The 26,126-nt window shown below is 47.3% G+C and overlaps 3 protein-coding genes across 5 annotated transcripts in view; 1 reads left to right on the top strand and 2 right to left on the bottom strand.

The window, feature by feature from the left end:
* Positions 1-13,917, bottom strand: ISCA2 (iron-sulfur cluster assembly 2). The gene is made up of 4 exons (XM_089658934.1): positions 13,796-13,917; positions 8,152-8,251; positions 740-855; positions 1-654 (listed from the first exon to the last, which is right to left on the bottom strand). The coding sequence occupies exons 1-4, from the start codon at positions 13,840-13,842 to the stop codon at positions 480-482; spliced, it is 438 nt and encodes a 145-aa protein (XP_089515060.1). The 5' UTR covers positions 13,843-13,917; the 3' UTR covers positions 1-479.
* LOC149440113 (NPC intracellular cholesterol transporter 2-like) lies at positions 13,837-20,627 on the top strand. Its single transcript, XM_089658933.1, has 5 exons — positions 13,837-13,967; positions 17,319-17,405; positions 17,555-17,662; positions 18,225-18,397; positions 20,305-20,627. Exons 2-5 carry the CDS (start codon positions 17,327-17,329, stop codon positions 20,392-20,394), a joined length of 450 nt encoding a protein of 149 aa, XP_089515059.1. The 5' UTR covers positions 13,837-13,967; positions 17,319-17,326; the 3' UTR covers positions 20,395-20,627.
* The window catches only part of AREL1 (apoptosis resistant E3 ubiquitin protein ligase 1), an 18,186-nt gene continuing 12,576 nt past the window's right edge, over positions 20,517-26,126 (bottom strand). For all 3 annotated transcript variants that reach the window (XM_089658929.1, XM_089658930.1, XM_089658931.1), the window contains exons 18-20: positions 25,390-25,479; positions 25,123-25,298; positions 20,517-20,895 (exon numbers count right to left, since the gene is read on the bottom strand). In XM_089658929.1, coding sequence (XP_089515055.1) covers positions 20,793-20,895; positions 25,123-25,298; positions 25,390-25,479 — 369 coding nt within the window. In that variant the 3' untranslated portion in view covers positions 20,517-20,792. The remainder of the gene's footprint in view (positions 20,896-25,122; positions 25,299-25,389; positions 25,480-26,126) is intronic.

Consider the following 26,126-nt stretch of genomic DNA (forward strand, 5'->3'; position numbering starts at 1 on the left):
TTGTTCTGGATGGACTGGTGTCTTTATTGAGCCTTACTATGTAACTATGTTAAAAAGCTGTGTTTTAATTTGGAATTGTTTCCAGGTAGGAAGAGAAATCTCATGTGTCACATGACTCAATTCAGGAGTCCAGATGGATGCACAGAATATTTCCCTCCAATCAGCCAGATGTAAATAAGGACAAACAATATCCCCCTCCCTGGGAGTAGAGAGTCAGGAGATGAAGAGTCATCACATTCCGAAGTGAAGTGTTTGTCTGCTGAGCACTTTTATTGCACAACAGATAAGTGTGACAGCAGTTCCCCCTGCGGCATTGCACAATCGCTGACACTTCACCTGGAGAGCCGGACTGAGCTGGCATGAAGCCGAGTCTGTACACATCAGAAGTTTATTTACAAAGAGGTAATAATACACATATGGGTAATCAGGGACCTGCAGAGTCCTGGAGAACAGCCTGTGCACCCCCTCCTCCCAGAATGTCACAGCTTGATAGAGAAGGATACTCCACATGAGCAGCCTTGGGAGGCCTGAGGGTTCTTTGTCAGCTGGAAGGAACTTCGGATTAACTCTTCACAATATTCAATGGTGCTGCCTTTCACCAGCTGGAGGCTCCCAGTGTCCACCACAACATGGGCCCCGTCCATGCCAAACACCCTGTCAAGAGAGAGTAGTATGTTACTGGAACATGTAGTGGCCACACAATACTGTCTGTTTCCAGGACCCCTGCGTGTCGCCTCACCTGTCCTCCTCTGTCATGTCTGTGTCCAAGGAGAACTTATACTGGAACCCAGAACAGCCTCCGCTCTCCACCTGGAGCCTGAGGAACTCCGAGCCACTGGTCACCTCACGTAGCCTCTGTGAGAACACAAATCACATGACTGACGGAGCCGGGGACTCGCTCAGATGATTTCCCCCACCCCGTGTTCATTATTCCCCCAACCCCCCATGTTTATTATCCCCTCATTCCCATGTTCATTATACCCCAAACTCCCATGTTCATTTCCCCCAACCCCCCATGTTTATTATTCCCTCATTCCCCATGTTCATTATACCCCAAACTCCCATGCTTATGTTCACCCCATCCCCCATGTTCATTATACCCCAAACCCCCTGTGTTCATTTCCCCCAACCCCCCATGTTCATTATACCCTGAACCCCGTGTTCATTTTCCCCCAACCCCCCAAGTTCATTATACTCGTGTTCATTATTCCCCCAACCCCCCATATTTATTATCCCCTCATTCCCCATGTTCATTATACCCCAAACTCCGTGTTCATTTCCCCCAACCCCCCCATGTTCATTATACCCTGAACCCCGTGTTCATTTTCCCCCAAGTTCATTATACTCGTGTTCATTATTCCCCCAACCCCCCATATTTATTATCCCCTCATTCCCCATGTTCATTATACCCCAAACTCCGTGTTCATTTCCCCCAACCCCCCATGTTCATTATACCCTGAACCCCGTGTTCATTTTCCCCCAAGTTCATTATACTCGTGTTCATTATTCCCCCAACCCCCCATATTTATTATCCCCTCATTCCCCATGTTCATTATACCCCAAACTCCGTGTTCATTTCCCCCAACCCCCCATGTTCATTATACCCTGAACCCCGTGTTCATTTTCCCCCAAGTTCATTATACTCGTGTTCATTATTCCCCCAACCCCCCATATTTATTATCCCCTCATTCCCCATGTTCATTATACCCCAGACTCCCATGTTTATTATCCCCCCATCCCCCATATTCATTATACCCCAAACTCCCATGTTCATTTTCCCCCAACCCCCCCAAGTTCATTATACCTGTGTTCATTATTCCCCCAACCCCCCATGTTTATTATCCCCTCATTCCCCATGTTCATTATACCCCAAACTCCCATGTTCATTTTCCCCCCAAGTTTATTATTCCCCAAGTTCATTATACCCGTGTTCATTTTCCCCCAACCCCCCATGTTTATTATTCCCCAAGTTCATTATACCTGTGTTCATTATTCCCCCCAACCCCCCATGTTTATTATCCCCTCATTCCCCGTGTTCATTATACCCCGAACTCCCATTTTCATTTTCCCCAACCCCCCATGTTCATTATCCCCCATCTTATATAGCACTGTCAATTTATGCAGCGCTTTACATATATATTGTACATTCACATCAGTCTCTAACCCTCAAGGGGTGTACAATCTAAGGTCCCTAGCTCACATTCATACATACTAGGGACAATTTAGACAGGATCCAATTAACCTACCAGCATGTGTTTGGAGTGTGGGAGGAAACCGGAGTACCCGGAGGAAACCCACGCAGGCACAGGGAGAACATGCAAACTCCAGGCAGGTGGTGCTGTGGCTGGGATTCGAACCAACGCCCCGAGTACTGCCAGACGGAGGTGCTAGCCATTTAGCCACTGTGCTCCCCATGTTTATTATCCCCCAAGTTCATTATTCCCCCAACCCCCCATGTTTATTATCCCCTCATTCCCCATGTTCATTATACCCCGACCTCCCATGTTCATTTCCCCCAACCCCCCACATTTATTATTCCCCCCATCCCCTATGTTCATTATACCCCCCACATTTATTATTCCCCCCATGTTCATTATACCCCCCAACCCCGTGTTCATTTTCCTCCACATTTATTATTCCCAATGTTCATTATAACCCCAACCCGTGTTTATTATTACTTAATCCACGGTTTATTAATCCTCTGACCCTGCTTGTTCATTATTCCCCCAACCCTGTGTTCATAATTCCCCCACCCCCCATGTTCATTATTCCCCCACCCCCCATGTTTGTTCTCCCCTACCCCCCATGTTCATTATTCCCCCACCCCCCATGTTCATTATTCCCCCACCACCCATGTTCATTATTCCCCCAACCCCTGTGTTTTTTATTACTCCATCCATGTGTTCATTAATCCTCTGACCCTGCTTATTCATTATTCCTCCAGCCCCCCTCTGTTCATTATTCTTCAGACCGTTTCTTCATTGTTCCCCCAACCTACATGTTTATTATTCTTCTGACCACCCCCGTTCATTCTTACCTCAACACCGTGTTCATAATTCCCCTCACCCCTCATGTTCATAATTCCTCCCCCCACCTGGTTCATTATTCTCTTGACCCCCATACTCATTATAACCCCCCATTCCCACAATCACCATTTCCTCGACCTCAGTGTTGAATATCAGCCCCCCCTTTCCCAGTTATTATTCCCTCAACCTAAGTTATTCCTCCACATCATCCGTGTTCATCATTCCCCCCCACCCACCTGTTAATAATTCCCTCACCCTCAGTGATCATTGTTCCTTCCCATCCCCCATGTTTATTATTCCCCCCACTCCCTGAGTTATTATTCTCCAAACTCCCCATGTTTAGATTAGCAGCTGATTACAGGATAAAGCATTATCACAGCTCAGCACATAACAAGATAACAGAAAACAAGACTGTGGAAAACTACAGGCACTAACTATGTGCACTTGGGAGCTGGAAGACAATCGGGCTAATTTACTAAAACTGCATGGTGCAAAATCTGCTGCAGCTCTGCACAGAAACCAATCAGCTTACCCTTTTTTTTTTTGCCAAGGCTTAACCACTTGCCTGTTGGGCACTTTTACCCCCTTCATGCCCAGGCCAATTTTCAGCTTTCAGTGCTGTTGCACTTTGAATGACAATTGCGCGGTCATGCAACATTATACCAATATGAAAGTTTTATCATTTTTTTTCACACAAATAGAGCTTTCTTTTGGTGGTATTTAATCGCCACTGGGGTTTTTATTTTTTGCACTATAAACAAAATAATTTTTAAAAAGTTTTTCTTTGTTTCTATTATAAAATTTTGCAAACAGGTAATTTTTCTCCTTCAGTGATGTGCACTGATGAGGGTGCACTGATGAGGTGGCACGAATAGGCAGCACTGATGGGCACTAATGAGGTGGCACTGATGATGCTACACTGATATGCAGCAATGATGGCCACTGACAGGTGGTACTGACTGATGGCACTGCTGGGCAGCACTGATACGTGTCACTGCTGGGCACTCGTGGGTGTCATTGCTGATCAAGGCACTGAATCAGTGCGGGTGTGCTCTGTGACATTTGTGCTCTGTGACAGCGTGAGGAAAGTGCTGCCGATAACTGGTAACTGTATTTACTTTGTGTTCTGCTGTGTCATTGGACACAGCTGATCACGTGGTAAAAGGCCGATGTGATTGGTCTTTTACCTGGTCATGTAATCAGTTGTGTCCGTAAGACACAGCGATCACTGACAGCGCCGGGGGCACACCGCTGGGGGCGCGGTTTGGGAGGATGTCATATGACGCCCTCCCAGAACTGGACAACCGCACTGTAGCCATCATTAGGCTATAGCGTGGTTTTAAAGTGATTAATTGAACAAGCTGAAGTTAGAAGCTGGTTGGCTACCATGCAGAGCTGCACCAGATTCTGCACTCTCCAGTTTTAGTAAATCAACCCCGATATATGGGTTTAGGTTGTTAACTAGACGGCAGCTGTCAGACTTCAAAAGACATTCACTGTACATTCACACAGGTGCATAGGGGCAGCTGCTGGTGAGAATCAACAGATTCTTGGTGGCAGCACTACAGCCCTGGTCAAAAGCTTAAAGAATGACACAAATAATATTTTCACAAAGTCTGCTGCTTCAGTGTTTGTTAGATCTTTTTGTCAGATATGGTATGGTATACTGAAGTATAATTCCAAGCATTTCATAAGTGTCAAAGGCTTTTATTGACAATGACATGAAGTTTATGCAAAGAGTTGAGCTTTCTTTTTTCAAGACCTCTGCAATTTGTCTTGGCATGCTGTCAATCAAATTCTGGGCCACATCCTGACTGAAGGAAGCCCATTCTTGCATAATCAATGCTTGGAGTTTGTGGGGTTTTTTTTGTTTACCCGCCTCTTGAGGACTGACCACAACTTCTCAATGGGATTAAGGTCTGGGGAATTTCCTGGCCATGGACCCAAAATGTTGATGTTTTGTTCCCCAAGTCACTTAGTTATCACTTTTGCCTTACGGCAAGGTGCTCCATCATGCTAAAAAGGCATTGTTCGTCACCAAACTGTTGGATGGTTGGGAGACGTTGCTCTTGGAGGATGTTTTTGTACAATTCTTTATTCATGGCTGTGTTCTTAGGCAGAATTGTGAGTGAGCCCAACCCCTTGGTTGAGAAGCAACCCCACACATGAATGGTCTCAGGATGCTTCACTGTTGGCATGACACAGGACTGATGGTAGTGCTCACCTTTTCTTCTCCGGACAAGGTTTTTTTCCGGATCGGAAAGGGGATTCGTCACAGAAAATGACATTACCCCAGTCCTCAGCAGTCCAATCCCTGTACCTTTTGCAGAATATCAGTCTGTCCTTGATGTTTTTCCTGGAGAAAAGTACCTTCTTTACTACCCTTCTTGAAACCAGGCCATCCTCCAAAAGTCTTCACCTCACTGAGCGTACAGATGCACTCCTGAGCAAGCTCTGCACTGGTGATGTCCCGATCCAGCAGCTGAATCAACTTTAGGAGATGGTCCTGGAGCTTGCTGGACTTTCTTGGAGGCCCTGAAGCCTTCTTCACAACAATTGGACCTCTCTCCTTGAAGTTCTTGATGACCCATAAATGGTTGATTTAGGTGCAATCTTAGAAGCAGCAATATCCTTGCCTGTGAATCCCTTTTTTGTGCAAAGCAATGATAACTGCACGTGTTTCCTGGCAGGTAAATTAATATTCGTGTCAAAACTATTGGCCAGGGCTGTAAATGCTGCCTGTACACACTGTGCAACCACCAGCCGTTGTCTCTGCAAAAATGAATGGCTGGAGCTGCCACTGTTCACATGTAACCATTGAGTGGTTACATACAGTCAGGTCCATAAATATTGGGACATTGACAAAATTCTAAAATTTTTGGCTCTCTACACCACCACAATGGGTTTGAAATGAAACGAACAAGCTGTGCTTTAACTGCAGACTGTCAGCTTTAATTTGAGGGTATTTACATCCAAATCAGGTGAACGGTGTAGGAATTACAACAGTTTGCATATGTGCCTCCCACTTGTTAAGGGACCAAAAGTAATGGGACAGAATAATAATCATAAATCAAACTTTCACTTTTTAATACTTGGTTGCAAATCCTTTGCAGTCAATTACAGCCTTAAGTCTGGAACGCATAGACATCACCAGACGCAGGGTTTCATCCCTGGTGATGCTCTGCCAGGCCTCTACTGCAACTGTCTTCAGTTCCTGCTTGTTCTTGGGGCATTTTTCCTTCAGTTTTGTCTTCAGCAAGTGAAATGCATGCTCAATCGGATTCAGGTCAGGTGATTGACTTGGCCATTGCAGAACATTCCACTTCTTTCCCTTAAAAAACTCTTTGGTTGCTTTTGCAGTCTGCTTTGGGTCATTGTCCATCTGCACTGTGAAGCGTCCAATGAGTTGTGAAGCATTTGGCTGAATATGAGCAGATAATATTCCCGAAACACTTCAGAATTCATCCTGCTGCTTTTGTCAGCAGTCACATCATCAATAAATACAAGAGAACCAGTTCCACTGGCAGCCATACATGCCCATGCCATGACACTACCACCACCATGCTTCACTGATGAGGTGGTATGCTTAGGATCATGAGCAGTTCCTTTCCTTCTCCATACTCTTCTCTTCCCATCACTCTGGTACAAGTTGATCTTGGTCTCATCTGTCCATAGGATGTTGTTCCAGAACTGTGAAGGCTTTTTTACATGTCGTTTGGCAAACTCTAATCTGGCCTTCCTGTTTTTGAGGCTCACCAATGGTTTACATCTTGTGGTGAACCCTCTGTATTCACTCTGGTGAAGTCTTCTCTTGATTGTTGACTTTGACACACATACACCTACCTCCTGGAGAGTGTTCTTGATCTGGCCAACTGTTGTGAAGGGTGTTTTCTTCACCAGGGAAAGAATTCTTCGCTCATCCGCCACAGTTGTTTTCCGTGGTCTTCCGGGTCTTTTGGTGTTGCTGAGCTCACCGGTGCGTTCCTTCTTTTTAGGAATGTTCCAAACAGTTGTTTTGGCCACGCCTAATGTTTTTGCTATCTCTCTGATGGGTTTGTTTTGTTTTTTCAGCCTAATGATGGCTTGCTTCACTGATAGTGACAGCTCTTTGGATCTCATCTTGAGAGTTGACAGCAACAGATTCCAAATGCAAATAGCACACTTGAAATGAACTCTGGACCTTTTATCTGCTCATTGTAATTGGGATAATGAGGGAATAACACACACCTGGCCATGGAACAGCTGAGAAGCCAATTGTCCCATTACGTTTGGCCCCTTAACAAGCAGGAGGCACATATGCAAACTGTTGTAATTCCTACACGGTTCACCTGATTTGGATGTAAACACCCTCAAATTAAAGCTGACAGTCTGCAGTTAAAGCACATCTTGTTAGTTTCATTTTAAATCCATTGTGGTGGTGTATAGAGCCAAAAATGTTAGAATTGTGTCCATGTCCCAATATTTATGGACCTGACTGTATGAGTAGAGCCTCTGACCCGGCCAATGTGTGTCCATTTTCTGCATTTACATTCTCCTGCATCTCTGCAGAGTTTTGGCTACAAACACACTGACCGCATTTAAACGGCCAGCTTGTATGCGGTCATAGCATGGTGTGTTGCTGCATCCACAGGTGAGTTTAGCAGCCTCTGAATACAGCAAACTATCCACAACTCATCACCCATGTAAATGTAGCCTTATAGTGATCTAAAGCCTATTATTTATATAGCGCTGTCAATTTATGCAGCACTTTACATGTGTATATCTATATTGTACATTCACATCAATCCCTAACCCTCAAGGGGCGTACAATCTAAGGTCCCTAAATCACATTCATACATACACATACTAGGGCCAATTTAGACAGGGGCCAATTAATCTACCAGCATGTCTTTGGAGTGTGGGAGAAAAACGGAGTACCCGGAGGAAACCCACACAGGCACAGGGAGGACATGCAAGCTCCAGGCAGGTGGTGCCATAGTTGGGATTCAAACCAACGACCCTAGTACTGCCAGGCGGGAGTGCTAACCATTTAGCCACTGTGCTGCCCTAAGATGAAGCTCAGTCATGACAGGTTCTCTTTAGAGTTCAGGATAGCAATGTGTCTGATATAGTAGGTGTCTCTTACTCTCACACAGCTCTCTGTGAGGTGGATCTCTTCTTCAGCCTGAGCACCCGACTGGCTTCGGACAGGCTGACTGCATGCAAGTAAACGAGGAAAGCAGATCCTGTGGGGAGAGATGAGTGGGAAGTCAGCATATCAATATATCACCAGGAGATGGGGGTCCTGTGTGCAGTGTGTTAGTATATCACCAGGAGATGGGGGTCCTGTGTGTAGCGTGTCAGTATATCACTAGGAGATGGGGGTCCTGTGTGTAGCGTGTCAGTATATCACCAGGAGATGGGGGTCCTGGGTGTAGCGTGTCAGTATATCACCAGGAGATGGGGGCCCTGTGTGTAGCGTGTCAGTATATCACCAGGAGATGGGGGCCCCGTGTGTAGCGTGTCAGTAGATCACCAGGAGATGGGGGCCCCGTGTGTAGCGTGTCAGTAGATCACCAGGAGATGGGGGTCCCGTGTGTAGCGTGTCAGTAGATCACCAGGAGATGGGGGTCCCGTGTGTAGCGTGTCAGTAGATCACCAGGAGATGGGGGTCCCGTGTGTAGCGTGTCAGTAGATCACCAGGAGATGGGGGTCCCGTGTGTAGCGTGTCAGTAGATCACCAGGAGATGGGGGTCCCGTGTGTAGCGTGTCAGTAGATCACCAGGAGATGGGGGTCCCGTGTGTAGCGTGTCAGTAGATCACCAGGAGATGGGGGTCCCGTGTGTAGCGTGTCAGTAGATCTCCAGGAGATGGGGGTCCCGTGTGTAGCGTGTCAGTAGATCACCAGGAGATGGGGGTCCCGTGTGTAGCGTGTCAGTAGATCACCAGGAGATGGGGGGTCCCGTGTGTAGCGTGTCAGTAGATCACCAGGAGATGGGGGGTCCCGTGTGTAGCGTGTCAGTAGATCACCAGGAGATGGGGGTCCCGTGTGTCGCGTGTCAGTAGATCACCAGGAGATGGGGGTCCCGTGTGTCGCGTGTCAGTAGATCACCAGGAGATGGGGGCCCCGTGTGTCGCGTGTCAGTAGATCACCAGGAGATGGGGGTCCCGCGTGTAGCGTGTCAGTAGATCACCAGGAGATGGGGGTCCCGCGTGTAGCGTGTCAGTAGATCACCAGGAGATGGGGGTCCCGCCTGTAGCGTGTCAGTAGATCACCAGGAGATGGGGGTCCCTTGTGTAGCGTGTCAGTAGATCTCCAGGAGATGGGGGTCCCTTGTGTAGCGTGTCAGTAGATCTCCAGGAGATGGGGGTCCCGTGTGTAGCGTGTCAGTAGATCACCAGGAGATGGGGGTCCCGTGTGTAGCGTGTCAGTAGATTTATTTATTTATTTATTTATCGAGTTTATATAGCGCCAAAGGGTTTGCTCAGCGCTGTACAATAGAGGGGGGACAATACATGAAACAGAACAGTAACATCAAACAGTACACAAGGGGTAAGAGGGCCCTACTTTTTCGAGCTTACAATCTAGGAGGGAGGGGGTAGAGGCACAGGAGGAAACGGCTGTGGGGGATGGAGTGGTAGGAGGAGGTAAGGGCAGCGGCAGTTAGGTGAGGGTGGGGTAGGCCTCCCTGAAGAGGTGGGTTTTCAGGGAGCGCCTGAAGGTGAGGAGGGAAGGTGACAGTCTGATGGATTGGGGTAGTGAGTTCCAGAGGATGGGGGAGGACCTGGAGAAGTCTTGCAGTCGTGCGTGGGAGGAGGAGACCAGGGAGCAAGATAGAAGGAGGTCCTGTGAAGAGCGAAGGGTACGGGTAGGGTGGTACCTGGGAATCAGGTCGGTGAGGTAGTTAGGGGCAGTGTTGTGAATGGCCTTATAGGTCAGGGTGAGCAATTTGAATTTAATGCGTTGGGCAATGGGGAGCCAGTGGAGGGAGAGGCAGAGGGGGGTGGCAGAGGTGGAGCGGCTGGTGAGGTGGATGAGTCTGGCCGCTGAGTTCAGGATGGTCTGAAGCGGGGAGAGCCTGCACTGGGGTAGGCCGGTGAGGAGGGAGTTGCAGTAGTCAAGGCGTGAGATAATCAGGGAGTGTACGAGTAGTTTAGTGGTGTCTGGGGTAAGGAAGGAGCGTATTTTGGCGATGTTTCGGAGGTGGAGTCTGAATGTGTTTGTGAGCGATTTGATATGAGGTTGAAAGGAGAGGTTAGAGTCCAGAATGACGCCAAGGACCTTGGCTTGCTGGGCGGGATTGATGGTGGTGTTGTTGGTAGTGATGGAAAGGATGGGGGGGGGGGCGCGGGCTGGGGGGAAGACGAGAAGCTCGGTTTTGGAGAGGTTGAGCTTGAGGAAATGGAGCGACATCCAGTCAGAGATGTCGTTTAGGAGGTGAGTGATGCGGGCGGAGAATGTGGGGGTGAGGTGGGGGGTGGATAGGTAGATTTGAGTATCATCAGCGTAGAGGTGGTAATTGAAGCCGTGGGAGTGTATGAGTTTGCCAAGGGAGGAGGTGTAGATGGAGAAGAGAAGGGGTCCAAGGACAGAGCCCTGGGGGACCCCAACAGAGAGGGGGAGGGAAGAGGAGGTGGTATCGTTGTAGGAAACGCTGAAGGAGCGTTGGGATAGATAGGACGAGAACCAAGAGAGAGCGGTGTCTCTGTAGATCACCAGGAGATGGGGGTCCCGTGTGTAGCGTGTCAGTAGATCACCAGGAGATGGGGGTCCCGTGTGTAGCGTGTCAGTAGATCACCAGGAGATGGGGGTCCCTTGTGTAGCGTGTCAGTAGATCACCAGGAGATGGGGGTCCCGTGTGTAGCGTGTCAGTAGATCACCAGGAGATGGGGGTCCCATGTGTAGCGTGTCAGTAGATCACCAGGAGATGGGGGTCCCGTGTGTAGCATGTCAGTAGATCACCAGGAGATGGGGGTCCCGTGTGTAGTGTGTCACTATAGTGTCAATGGGGGTTGATTTACTAAAACTGGAGAGTGCAAAATCTAATTCAGCGTTCTTTAAGGGCTCAATAAAATCAATTGTTCTCTATGTGCCATGTTCACACCACACTAGTATCATGTGCAGATTTTTTCTGTGCAGGAATCTGCAACATGTATAAACTCATTGAAGTGTGTATGAAAACTGATGTCTTTGCAAGTGAAATCTGCAGGTCCGTTTTCATGCACATACGGTGTGAACGAGGCCTAAGTGTCAGTTAGTGTAATGGCCAGTGTTGGTGTCAGTGCATTAGTGTAAGTGTCAGTGTTGGTGTCAGTGCATTAGTGTGTCAGTGCATTAGTATGTCAGTGTTGGTGTCAGTGCATTAGTGTAAGTGTCCGTGTTGGTGTCAGTGCATTAGTGTGTCAGTGTTGGTGTCAGTGCATTAGTATGTCAGGGTTGGTGTCAGTGCATTAGTGTAAGTGTCCGTGTTGGTGTCAGTGCATTAGTGTAAGTGTCCGTGTTGGTGTTAGGGATGCACCGATCCGAGAATTTTAATGAGTACTCGTGAAAATAATACCGATAACTTAACTGATACTTTGCTGTGCGATTTGCATTAATGGACGCAAACTGCACCGCAAAGATTAGCATGCAATTTGAACATAAATGTTATTCCTGTCCAAATCACATGCGGTTTCCCCACTGCTCCTGTGTGAGCCCAGACTTGTCATAGCTCCGAGTTCACACAGGAGGGGTACAGGAAACTTCCCTGCAGGCATCCCATGCTAAGTGACAGTGGTAGGCGAGGAGAGAATGCGGCGGGGATTTCAAATTACTGTCGCTCTCTTCACTTGCAGCGATGACAGTTCAGGCTAGACAGCATCTGATTGGTCAGCAGATGATTGAACGTGACCCAAAGTACCGGTACTCGTACTTGCTGGCTAAAAAGACAGTATTGGTGCATCCCTAGTTGGTGTCAGTTCACGTGTCAGTGTTGGTGTCAGTTCACGTGTCAGTGTTGGTGTCAGTTCACGAGTCAGTGTTGGTGTCAGTTCATGTGTCAGTTCACGTGTCAGTTTATGTGTTAATGTGTCATTAGTGTAAGGATCAGTGTGTATGTTAGTGTCAGTGTGCGTCAGTGTTAGTGTAATGATCAGTGTGTATGTTAGTGGCAGTGTGTGTCAGTGTTAGTCTAAGGGTCAGTGTGTATGTTTGTGTCAGTGTTAGTGTGTATGTTAGTGTCAGTGTGCGTCAGTGTTAGTGTAAGGGTCAGTGTGTATGTTAGTGGCAGTGTGTATCAGTGTAAGGATCAGTGTGTATGTTAGTGTCAGTGTGTGTTAGTGTAAGGATCAGTGTGTATGTTAGTGTCACTGTGTGTCAGTGTTAGTGTAAGGATCAGTGTGTATGTTAGTGTCAGTTTGTGTCAGTGTTAGTGTGTATGTTAGTGTCAGTGTGCATCAGTGTTAGTGTAAAGGTCAGTGTGTATGTTAGTGGCAGTGTCAGTGCGTGCCAGTTAGTGTAAGGGTCAATGTCAGTATTAGTGGCAGTGTGCTCGTGTTGGTATCAGTTAGTGTAAGGGTCAATGTTAGTGGCAGTGTATGTTAGTGTCAGTGTGTATCAGTGTAAGTGTCATTGTGTATCAGTGTAAGGGTCAGTGTGCATGTTAGTGGCAGTGTGTGTCAGTGCTTGCCAGTTAGTGTAAGGGTCAATGTCAGTGTTAGTGGCAGTGTGTGTTAGTGGCAGTGTAAGTGTGTTAGTGGCAGTGTGTGTTAGTGGCAGTGTAAGTGTGTTAGTGGCAGTGCGCTCGTGTTGGTTTCAGTTAGTGGCAGTCTTGGGGTCAGCATGTTTTAGGTACGGAAAACACCCCATAGGATTTCTATTCAGAAGACAGTGTGTTCGGACAAAGAAACCCAACACTACGGATTCTGGGCCTGACTACGAGGACAAGGAAGACGAAACGCACACATACGTGCTGTCGCCGCAGTCACCAAGAGTGGGAGGATTTACTTTGCAGGTTTTTGGCGGGATGGGTCATCAAAATATACAACTCAATTTTTTTTTTTTTTTAAAAAGATTTTTTTAAAAGTTCTTTTGGGCCGGTTTTCCTTCCATCATAAAACAAAATCAGATTTCTATCACCGTTTACCGCCAAATACAAGTCCAATCTGTCCGTAGAAAACCCTGCGGTGTGATCCGCAGGAAGCGGCTGCGATGATATGTCGTTTTACTCATGCGGGACAAAAGGTGCCAGATTGGGTTTGCTTCGTGTGTTCTCACCTCGGTCATGAAGGGGTTAATGATCAGAGCGAGACATTAGTGACCCTCCGGGGTTACTGGGGTGTTGTTATGGAACGGTGACACCATGTCAGCGTTATTATGGAGCGCTGACACCATGACAGCGTTATTATGGAGCGCTGACACCATGACAGCGTTATTATGGAGCGCTGACACCATGACAGCGTTATTATGGAGCGCTGACACCATGACAGCGTTATTATGGAGCGCTGACACCATGACAGTGTTAGTATTACAGCATAGGTGTTATGTCATTGTTATCTGATGATCGCAGGATTGGCCGGGTCATGGTGTCGGGGTCACATCATTTGAACCCATGATGAGTCACGCCGATAGTGTCGGGATGTGACACAAAGGAACGAGACCGGAGCTCCACACATACAGCACCGGCCTGCTCAGTGAGGAGAGTAGAGATCGGTTTTCAGGCGGTTAGTACCGGAATAAATAACAGTATAACCGCCGCTGTGACCTCCCCGGTCTCACGGCCGGTGGACACGTGACCGGAAATACCTCTCACCTCCGCTCCGGCCTCAGCAGACCCTTCAGGAGACGAGCTGCCGCCATGGTTTGGGCTCCCGGGCTCCGCCCACCGCACACTGATTGGGGAGAACGCGGTCTGGTGATGTGATGCAAAGGAGGGTGAGGCCACCCGGAAGTCACAAGACTTCTACTGAGTGTCCGGAGAGGAGGTTAGTGCGGGGCTTGGGGGGGGCTGATGTACCCCAATAATGGGCGAGATGTGTTTATATGCACCCCACTGCACGCGGACCCTTCCCTCTGTATACACCCCGCTCCACTCGGACCTCCCTCTGTATACACCCCGCTCCACGCGGACCCTTCCCTCTGTATACACCCCGCTCCACGCGGACCCTTCCCTCTGTATACACCCGCTCCACGCGGACCCTTCCCTCTGTATACACCCCGCTCCACGCGGACCCTTCCCTCTGTATACACCCCGCTACACGCGGACCCTTCCCTCTGTACGCCCCGCTACACGCGGACCCTTCCCTCTGTACGCCCCGCTACACGCGGACCCTTCCCTCTGTACGCCCCGCTACACGCGGACCCTTCCCTCTGTACGCCCCGCTACAGCGGACCCTTCCTCTGTACGCCCCGCTACACGCGGACCCTTCCCTCTGTACGCCCCGCTACACGCGGACCCTTCCCTCTGTACGCCCCGCTACACACGGACCCTTCCTCTGTACGCCCCGCTACACTCGGACCCTTCCCTCCGTATACACCCCGCTACACTCGGACCCTTCCCTCCGTATACACCCCGCTCCACTCGGACCCTTCCCTCTGTACGCCCCGCTCCACTCGGACCCTTCCCTCTGTACGCCCCGCTCCACTCGGACCCTTCCCTCTGTATACACCCCGCTCCACTCGGACCCTTCCCTCTGTATACACCCCGCTCCACTCGGACCCTTCCCTCTGTATACACCCCGCTCCACTCGGACCCTTCCCTCTGTATACACCCCGCTCCACTCGGACCCTTCCCTCTGTATACACCCCGCTCCACTCGGACCCTTCCCTCTGTATACACCCCGCTCCACTCGGACCCTTCCCTCTGTATACACCCCGCTCCACTCGGACCCTTCCCTCTGTACGCCCCGCTCACTCGGACCCTTCCCTCTGTACGCCCCGCTCCACGCGGCCCCTTCCCTCTGTATAAGCCTCGCTCCACGCGGACCCTTCCCCCTGTACGCCCCGCTCCACGCGGACCCTTCCCCCTGTACGCCCCGCTCCACGCGGACCCTCCCTCTGTACGCCTTGCTACACAGAACTGTATATTTATATCCCCATCTATATACACGCCGTTTATATCCATTTCTTCTATACTGGATATCTTGTATATTATATATACCCCATATATATATATATATATATATATATATATATATATATAATACACACAGACACCCTCTATATCCACTTTAAGACCAGGCCTTTTCTGGCACTTTATGTTTACATGTAACAATCAGTATTTTTGCTAGAAAATGTCATAGATCCCCTAAAACATAATATATATAAATATATATATATATATATATATATATATATTTAAAGCAGAGGCCCTAGAGGATAAAATGGTGGGTGTTGCAAAAACACTTCTAATGAAAGAGAACACAATATATATATATATATATCCCAATTTTTTTTTTAGTAAAATATAAAAGATGATGTTACACCAAGTAAATAGATACCAGACATGTTGATCTTTAAAATTACGCATGCCTGCGCAACAATGACAACTTTAGATTTACAGAGGAGGTCTTGTGCTAGAATTATTGCCCATGCTCTGACCTTCGCAGTGACAGGGGAAGTTTATTTTTTTTTAACTATTTTTTTTTTTTTTCTCTGTTCCTTTAAAAACTTTTGTTTTATCACTTTTATTGCTGTCACAAGGAATGTAAACATTCCTTGTGACAGCAATAGATAGTGATCGCTACTCTTTATGGAGAGATGGGGGCTCAAGAGCCCAAACCTCTCCTCTGCTCTTAAAAGCATTCAATCACACCAAGATCGGTTTTCCTTTTTAAAAATGGTGGTGTTTATATCTGAGTAAACCTGAAGTGATGCTTAGGTCCTCACTTCCTGGGTAGTATATCATAGAGCCAAACAAAGTCTTTGTTCGGCTGTATGATCAGCCGGTGGAAGCGTCACAAGGTCAATCAGGACTTCTGGTGGGACAAGAGATCCTAGTAAAGCTTGGGGGGGGGGGGGTTCCCCTCCTGCTTCTAATAGTGATCAAGCGGCTAGTTAGCCGCTTTGATTGCTATTACAAGAGAGCCGTCCATCGCCTCTACAAAATGGGAAAACAGTAACAAGGTGATGCCTGCAGCTGCACACATCTTCCTGGTATAACAGCTGAAACTCCAGCGACATACGGGTACATTGCTGGAGCTCAAGTGGCTATTATGTATACCTCTATATACACACACCCTTTATATTATACATACACCCCTATATATACACACACCCCTATATATACACACATTCTTTATATTATATATACCCCTATATATACATACACCCTTTATATTATATATACACCCTATATATACACGCACCCTTTATATTATACATACACACACCCTTTATAATATATAAATATATATATATATATATACATACACACATACCCTTTATATTATATATACCACCATTTACACACTCCCTCTACATTATCTATATATATATATATCTCCCAATTACATTATAGTAATATATTACAGCTTACCAATCATTAGATGTGGTGGTTGCATTAGTTCTTTTTTTTTATTATTAGGCTTTTTTTCCCCCCTCTCTTTTCATTTGGTGATCTGGCCAGTAAAGAACCTCTGCATCCACTCTGGATGAAGGAGCACAGTGGGCACATTGTCAGTCTGGGGGGAGGGGGAAGCCAAACTCCAGATAATACTTTATAGGCAGTTACAGCAAACCAGTTTTTTGTTTTTTTTTTTCCTTTTGGGATAAAGGTTTTACATATATAAAAGCTGATTATTATAAGCACCCCTGTCAGTGGTAAATGGTTTGTTTCAACCCTCTAACTGCTACATCTGCAGGACAGCTTTTTCTGTTGAAAAACAACAGACTTACTGGGCACATCAGCAGGTGAAATTAAAGGAAAGAAAGCCTAAAAAAAGAAAACTAGTGCAGCCACCACATATAAGAATTGGTAAGATGTGATATAATATTTGCATTTGGGTTTAATAACGCTTTAATGTAGCAAATTACAGCAATCAGAATTCCCTACAAGGAACTTGGGTTACTGTGATTGGCTGTTCGTTGTGGTTGCTCCATGGTCAGTTTAATACGAATGATGGCCATGCCAGGGGAAATGTGGTGTAGAATGGAGTGTATAATTTACAGATACAGCTCCAGTTAGGGGTAGGAAGAGGGACTGGGAGGGGGAAGGGAGAGGGATAGTGTGGTGGAGAAGAGGGATGGGTGGGGGTGTAGGGGGAGTGAGAATGCAGAAGTGGCTGTAAATAGGGAAGAAGCAGATAACTCATCCTCGCTGTACATTCTCTCCTCAGCTATCACCATGTTGTTGGGTCACATCGCACTTCTATTGTCACTGACCGCCATCACTGTCGGGGAGCCGCTGGTGTTCAAGGAATGTGGTGAGTCAGTATGGATATCATAAGATGGTGTCAGCCAGTTGTCTCTTCCTCATCTCTGCCGGACTGAATTGAGGGTGGAACATGGAATGAGTGTCAGCTAATACAAGAGAATAATCTCAGTGCTTTGACTGACTGTTTTATCATTGCAGGCTGTGAGAAGGGGAAGCTGCTGCTGGTCGACGTGTCTCCATGTCCCACGCAGCCCTGTCCTCTGGTAAAAGGTAGCAGCTACACCATCAATGTCACCTTCACCAGTGGTAAGTGTGGTGTGTGCAGGCACTGTATGGGGCATGGTGTGTAGAGGTGATGTACGGGGAATGTGGTGTGTGTGCAGACATTGTATGGGGCATGGTGTGTAGAGGCGATGTACGGGGAATGTGGTGTGTGCAGGCACTGTATGGGGCATGGTGTGTAGAGGCGATGTACGGGGAATGTGGTGTGTAGAGGTGATGTACGGGGAATGTGGTGTGTAGAGGTGATGTACGGGAATGTGGTGTGTGCAGGCACTGTATGGGGCATGGTGTGTAGAGGCGATGTACGGGGAATGTAGTGTGTGCAGGCACTGTATGGGGCATGGTGTGTAGAGGCGATGTATGGGGAATGTAGTGTGTGCAGACACTGTATGGGGCATGGTGTGTAGAGGCGATGTACGGGGAATGTGGTGTGTGGAGACACTGTATGGGGTGTAGAGGTGATGGAGGTGGGTGGTGTTTGTGTGCAGACACTGTATGAACATTGTATGTAAGGTGCTGTAAGGGTGTGAGGTTTGTACAGGTGTGGCCTCAACAACTTGGTGACCATGTCTGTTTCATCTGCCAGAGGAGGACAGTCCAAGCTGCAAGGCTGTTGTCTACGGTGTGGTGTCAGAAATTCCTATACCCTTCCCTCTGCCAGAAGCAGATGGGTGTAAGAGTGGAATAGATTGCCCCCTGAAGGCAGGCACAACCTACACCTACCTCACCAAGTTGCCCATCAAGCCCGAGTACCCCAAAGTAAGTAAAATTGTGTTTGTACTACATCAATAAATGGATGCTGTCTATACCGCACCTGGGCTTTGGAAAATGTGATTCTGTAAAGCTGGCACTGAAGAGTGTTCTAGCAAACTCCTTCAAAGCTCTGCTGTAGATTCCAAACTTGTTATAAAATGCCCACATTAGAAAGACGTTATTTGCATTAGTTTAGGGTGTCTCAACACAACCACGTCTCTGAACCTGCACTGACCCACCCTACAGACTACAGTAATTATAGAGATGAAGGTGGGTTAGAACTGGAGCTAAGGTAATAGGTAAGAAAGGAGCAATTTAGTATAGTGAGGCCTTTGCTCATCATCCTGTATACCCAATAATGCAAGCTCAGGAGAGAGCGAGACACACAGCTGGAGCCGGGCATTGATACAGGTGAACCCCTCTGTCCAGAATTAGCCCACTCTAGGACAGGCTCAGGACATATGGAAGTTAAGTACCTTTACATGTATGACAGTGGGGACAGTCGGCAGATCTCTGTGGGTAGATTCTGTGCAGGATCCGAGGCGTATAGTACACGGTGTGCAAAAATTGTATCAGTTTATCTCTGGAGGAGATAACCAATTTGGAGCTATTCTCAAACACTCTTCCCAGGACTCCATATCCAAAGTGGAAATATCCTCCTTCCACTTATCCATCTTGGGAGAATCCACACTGAGGAGAGCCAAATAGAGGGAAGAATGAGGTTTAGAAAAGGGACTCCTGCGTAAGAAGATCCCCTCTATTGGATCAGTCTCCAGTCTAGGGGGAGTGTAAAATTGTGCTTGTGGCACAATTGATGGTATCTAAAGTACATCCTGCTAGGATTTTTTCTACCAAAACACAAAGTGCCCATAGGCGTAATGTCTCTATGGGTCCTAACACTGTAGTGAGCCCACACTTGGAGGGGGGAGAATCTGGCCACTGTCTAAAATGATTGGGTTGTAGAAAGCGTTTCCTAGCTGCGGTCCAGACACGAAGCAAGGCCTCTCTACACAAGATTTTATACACACACACACACACACACACACACACACACTGGAATTTATATAGCTATTACGCTATACTGGCAATGGCGGTGATCCGCGACTTATGGTGGAACTGTGAGAGTGGGGCGGGTAAACTGGTGCTAGCTGAGAGGAACCTTAACTGATATCAATAGTGAAAGTAAAACAGTGAGCAGTGCTTATACTGTACTAGTGACACGGGAAGGGATTAACTGTGTGCCTAACAAGTGTTATACGTGCTCCTTTTTACTACGAAATTTGGCTGTTTCCCTCCCTGCAAAGCCAGATCACTGCTCTGTGTACAGAGCCCTGTGTTGTTTGTAAACACAGGGCTCTGTGCTGTGATTGGACACAGCCTATCAGCAGGTCTTAGCCATAAATCATTGGCCGGGACCAGCTGATGAAATAGTGTCCAACGCCAGCGTGCAGGCCCACAATGTGTTGCTGAGCCTGCAGCTGGTGCCCAGGCAGCAAGTGGTTAAGAAGCTGGAGCATGAAGGTGATGGCTGGGGAACAAGCAAGGTCCAGCATTATTAAACAATAGCAGTGCCCATATTTCTGGCATGACAAGTTCCCTTTATCAAGCTTCCTAAGTGGTGGCACCCCAAGAATTGCAGCCAGTACATGTGATGGTACACATCTCTGGTAACATGGAGGGGGCTGTGCTTGTGCCATACACATGGAAGGTGGTCCTGGCAGTGAGGACAGGGCATTGAATAGTCACTGTTGGTGGATTTCCTGTCTGTATATAGAGCCCTGTCACAGACTGTTTATATTCTCATCCCCACATTGGGCATCCAGTAAAATTAGGGTTACCATTGTTCTATGGTCACATGACCTCTCCCTACCCCACTGTGCCCTGTGATTGATCTCTACTTGTGTCACCTGCAGATGAAGCTGATCGTTAAATGGGAGCTGCGTGACGCCAGCAACAATAATCTGTTCTGCTGGAAAATCCCGGTGCAGATTGTGGATGGCTGAACACAACCCGAGTCTCTGATATTGGCGCAATTTGCTGTCTTTAATCCTCTGTCTAGGACCTGCTTCCTTCTGACTGCTGTGCAGTTGTAACAATTCACATTCACACTCATGGACAACAAATGTTTGTGTTTGCTAATTTTTATTGAAAAAGAAAAGTTTAAATTGATTCTCTGCTGATTTAACACTTGGTACTGACATTCAAAGCCAATAAAGTATTATCTTAGTTGCTTGTCTCTGTTGTCATGTAATCAGCATTTTTTGGGGTCATTTTTCAACCCTCTGCCTGGCCTGGTGATAGGGAAGGGTTTCCACCAGGCCGGGCGTTCTGTCCTTCCATGGGGAACATTGTGCTTCTAGTCACTGAACTCCAGAAAATGAGTCACACAGGGTCTATATGATCAGACCATCCCAAACCCTTCACAGCCCTCGCTGATGGCAAGCTTCAGCATGTGGTGCATCTCCTCATACGAGTCATATGTGGGTAGACACAACTGGTTAAAGCTGGAAAAGAGAAATTTCACATCATAAGAAACACAGACCACATCAATCCAACTTCCTGCCTTCATCTCAAAGCCACCTTGTCCCTGACCGCAAATGACAGAATTCTAATTCACCCACCTCCAGGACATAAGTGTCCATGGATAACCCTTCCCCCTCCCCCCCCCCACACTGTTCTAACCCGAGTGTCCATGGATAACCCTCCCCCCCCACTGTTCTAACCCGAGTGTCCATGGATAACCCTTTCCCCACACTGTTCTAACCCAAGTGTCCATGGATAACCCTTTCCCCCCACTGTTCTAACCCAAGTGTCCATGGATAACCCTTCTCCCCCCCCCCCCCCCCCCCCCCCCCACTGTTCTAAACCAAAGTTTCATTATTAATCTTATTTTCACTTCCTCAATTCAATCTCTGTTCCCTATATGGCTAGGCAAACACTAAACAACTCATATCTTCACTGGGAGCGCTGAGAAGATTGTGTATACAGTCAGCAGGGATAAAAGAGGTGCTACATGATAAAAAAAATTGTGTATCTGTAAAATACTTTTCTTGAAGTACATTGCAGAACTGAGGACTTTTTATTAAAGCGGAGCTCCACCCAAAAGGGGAAGTTCCGCTTTAAGGATTGCTCCCCGTTAAGGATTGGCACCTTGGGGGAGCAGGTACTTGCTCCCACTTCCAGTCCGATTGCCTAGGCGATCGGAAGCAGAACGTGTCTTCTCTCCCTGTAGGCTTTTGGGACATGACAGGTCCCAGAAGACTACAGGCCCATTCAAAAAGCACAGCGCTACTGCAGGGGACAGAGGGACAGGTAAGTGGCTGTTTTTTAAAAGCAGCTGCAGTTTTTGTAGCTGCTGACTTTTATTTTTTGATACGTTGAGTGGAACTCCGCTTTAATGACTACTTGGGTTATGCTATGACCTTCAAGTGAAATGCCAAAAAAAAAAATCCCATACTTTAAAAGAGAAGTATGGGAGTCTAAAACAAAACCCCAGAACATACCTAGGTGGATGCAGCATCAGGCCCCTGGCTCTAAGACTGAGAACTGAGCAATCAAAGACTGATGATTTTTCGGTTCTTGATCTTCTGTGAGCAGGAAACTAGTGCCTGGCAGTCACCACTCTCTGCTCTGCCCCTCCAGCACTCACTGAAGCACCGGGCTGTGTAGAGGGTGGCTCAGGCTCTTGGCGACATGCTAAGAGGCTGAACCAGTTGCCGGTCAAGCATCTGGGTGGATTCCAACAGTATGGTCAAGATCTTTACAGAGCCTGGACTGGCTGAGTAATGTCAGCCGACTGCAGGCCTTGTCCTGTTGGCTGAAAAAGGGTGACAGGAGAGCAGAACAAAGTGTATTCCTGAGATCCATAGAAGTAGGGCCATACTTTAATTGTACATCACAGGACTTCATATTTAGGACTACTTGAGATGTCCCACATCACTGAACATACCCAAAACAGAATAGGGGAAACCACTACAATGGCATCTGCAAGACATTTTGGGCAAATTTGGCATGCATAGGAGGTGTAAACATCAAGTTGGTAGAACTTGGGAAATGTGCGAGAAGACCAGATTTCAGCTTTATAAACCGTAACATTTTACCCCTGTACAAATCATTAGCAAAACCTCATCTGGAATATGCAGTTCAGTTTTGGGCACAAAGAACATTGGCGAACTGGAGAAAATACAGAGAAGGGCAACCAAACTGATAAGAGGCATGGAGGAGATCAACTATGAGGAAAGATTAGAGGAACTGAATTTATTTCCTCTTGAGGGTAAGGGTGGATATGATCAACATGTATATATACATCAGTGGTCCATATAGTGCATGTAGAACTATTCACCCTGGAGTCATTACAGAGGACAAGGGGGCACTCTATGTCTGGAGGAAAAGAAATTTAATCTCCAAACCCAGAAACACGGTTTCTTCACAGTGAGAGAATAGACTCCCTCAAGAGTTGGTTCTGGCCAGCTCAGTGGGTTGCTTCAAAAAAGTCCTGGATTCTTTCTTAGATACACAGAATATAACATTTATAGTTAATGTTGATCCAGGGAATATCCGATTGCCTCTCGGGGATCAGGAAGGAATTTTTTTCCCAGCATGAGCAAAGTGGATCGTGCTTTGCTGGGGGTTTCCTCCTGGGTCAACTGCGTATAGGATTATAACTCTTTTCTTTTCTTAATGGTTGAACTGGATGGACTTTTGTCTTTTTTCAGCCAGACTAATTGTGTTACATAAACATGATGCTGAATATACTAGAAAGCACTGAGAGCCCTTGATAGCATAGGCCTAAGAAAAGAGCTACCAAATCCACCTGGAAACAGTAGCTGGAGAAGCGGCCCAACCCTTGCGAGAACCGTAACACAAAACAAACAGGGAATCGGGTTGTTGAAATGAAGCTGTAGACTTCAGCTAAATTCAAACAACTTGAACGACGTTTAAAGCGTGAAACGCTCCCCTGGGCATGCTTAGGTCAATAAGATGGCAACACAATGTCTTTATTTAGGTGAAATGAAGAAACCACCTTGGGTAAGGAGGTCCGAGGCCTCAACACCACCTTATCCTGGTGAAGAGCCAAGAAAGTCCCCCTTGCAGGAAAGCACAGTCAACTCCGTAACCCTTCAAGTCACGGTAATGGCAACTTAAAGAGAAAAACTTGCACGTAAAGAGCAACAAGCAGATCTCTTTGAGAGGTTTAAAAAGAGACATTTTCAAAATCGACAAGACCAACTTAAGGTCCGACTGTGAGAAAAGGGGGCTGCATAAGCAGAACAATCCACGTGACTTGCTGCACAAAGGTCATGATGAATACTAAGTCCTCTGTATCCTGTGATGTACAATTAACAAACGATGAGGCCTCGTTCACATCTATGGGTGTTACAATCTGCTGAGGGAAAAAAAAAGTCTGATCCTTTCCAAAAACACAGTAGCTGAAAACACCTAGATGTGAACATGTCCCATAAGAAACCATGTTAACTAGACTGTAGAGAGTTTCTGTAAAATACAAAAAAAAATACAAGTGTGAACCAGGCCTGATACCCACATTTGCAAATACCATATTTTTCACTCCATAAGACGCACCTAGGTTTTAGGAGGAAGAAAACAAGAAAAAAAAAAATATTCTGAACCAATGCACTGCAGACATTACAGGAGATGACCAGGGACTGCAGCCACAGTGCAGGAGATGACCAGGGACTGCAGCCACAGTGCAGGAGATGACCAGAGATTGCGGGCCTTTGGGGAGTGGGTACCTGAATTTGACAGGTACCCACTCCCACGGAGTTGTCCTCCACCTCCCCCCACCCATTGTCATTTGGAACACATGACAGGTCCCAGAAGACTACAGGGCCATTCACAAAGCACAGCACTTCTCGCGCATGCGCAGTGGGCACCTGGTCATGAAGCTGCAAGCTGTCACAGCTGGGTGCCGACACTATAGATGCCGGAGCCAGGGAGAGAAGACAGTGAGGACACTGCTGGACCAAGGAACAGGTAGGATCGCTGGAAGTCTGCAGTTTCTGCTGCACAGAAGAGCCTAGCGGCTCTTCCGCTATTCTAACACGGCGACAGGGGGAATACCAGGCCGGCCGTTCCATAAACCGCACAGACATTTTTCCCCCCAGTTTTTGGGGGGAAAAAGTGCATCTTATAAAGCAAAAAATACAGTAGGTAACACTTTAAAAACCTTTATAGCTAATCATTTTAGAGTTCAACCTAAATGATAACCCCAAAATGATTCTTCTACTTCTGATGTGCACAAGGATAACCAATGTGTTAGGACATGGGCATTCATTCTATGTGTCGGACCTAACGGCTCGCTCCAAACCTGTCTTGTAGTAAAATGCACACTTACCTGTGTGGAGGGGGTTAGGTTTTAACCAGGGGCAGACTGACAACTCATGGGGCCCCTTGGCAATAGGGGATCATGGGGCCCCTGTGTCCTTGCCCAAACTCAAAAAAGCCTATGAAAAAGGTACCAGGGGCAACTCATGGGGCCCCCTACTGACCCTGGGCAGTGCCTGAGTTTCCAAATGGTTAGTCCGCCCCGGTTTTAACATTCCACACTGCTGTACAGAGAACATTGGGCCAGTCACATCAGTCTGTGCACCAGAGGTGTTTATGCTCTAATGCCCACCAAAGTTACAAACGTATTATTTTACATTTCCGTATTCTGTAGTGCTGTACAGCAAACACCGAGCCATTTAAGTGGTTACAATAGCACAGACACTTACCAGGTGTGAGCAGTAGGCAGTGTACCATGGGTGGGGGATCCAATGATCTGAAAGCTTGGGCACAGGGCGGTGAACCCCCCTGGTGGGAGCTGGGAAGATCCTGTAGTAAACTGTAGTAGCCGGGCTAATTCCTCCTGTGTGAAACTGGAAACCACAGCCCAAAACCAGTTCATCACCTGCCAGGGAAAGCCACACCAGATCATACAAACTAATGACAACACAGATGCTGAACAAAGTGCAAATGCATATATCACACACGGTGCTCACCTTTTCTCGGAAGTGCCAAGATCCTCCAATGACCACAGCGTGGGCCTGGAAGTCCTGCACAGCAATGTGCCCGGTGCCACACATGAGGAGCTGGGGAAACAGAGCAGATGGTATGACATGCTCAGAGCACACAACAAGCTGTATACAGTGACTGGGGGGGGTACACAGCAATCAATATGCCATGGAGGACAATCCCTATATGAGGGAGAGGAAGCACAAAACAATTTCAGTTTTTTTGTCCATTGAGGAACACAGGGATTCAGATACAGTCAATTTATACTGGTGGCTAGAAGAGGATTGGACTCTTAGCAATTGTCTGCTTACCAACCAGCCTCTGTATAGCCCTTCTGCTACCCATCATATTTCAGTTTCTAGTGTCCAAGGAGGGTGGGCACCTTATCTTCAGTTCTGCTCTACTTTTTGCTAGATTTTCTTTTTTCTGCCTCACTACACTGTGGCTTCAGCTGGTCTCCACATAGCAGCTATCTAGATAGACATTAAGTTTGTTGTGCCGTACCCGGACCCTGCTCAAACGGAGGTGCGGGCACCTGGAATGTGACTTCTGAGCACTGGGCTCTACATTGTGATGCTTTCCAGACCTGTCTGCACAGTGTTAGCCACGGAGCGCTTTCCAGGTCCAGAGCCATGGCACAGGCCCAGGTGCTGGGTCTGAAGACTCACTGCATAGCCGACACTAGCAACAACCACATTTCGTTTAAAATCACAGAAAGCCCAGA

The sequence above is a fragment of the Staurois parvus genome, unplaced genomic scaffold (genome assembly GCF_062004578.1).
Source record: "Staurois parvus isolate SC_StPar_1 unplaced genomic scaffold, SC_StPar_1.0 ptg001112l, whole genome shotgun sequence".
Lineage (NCBI taxonomy): Eukaryota > Metazoa > Chordata > Amphibia > Anura > Ranidae > Staurois > Staurois parvus.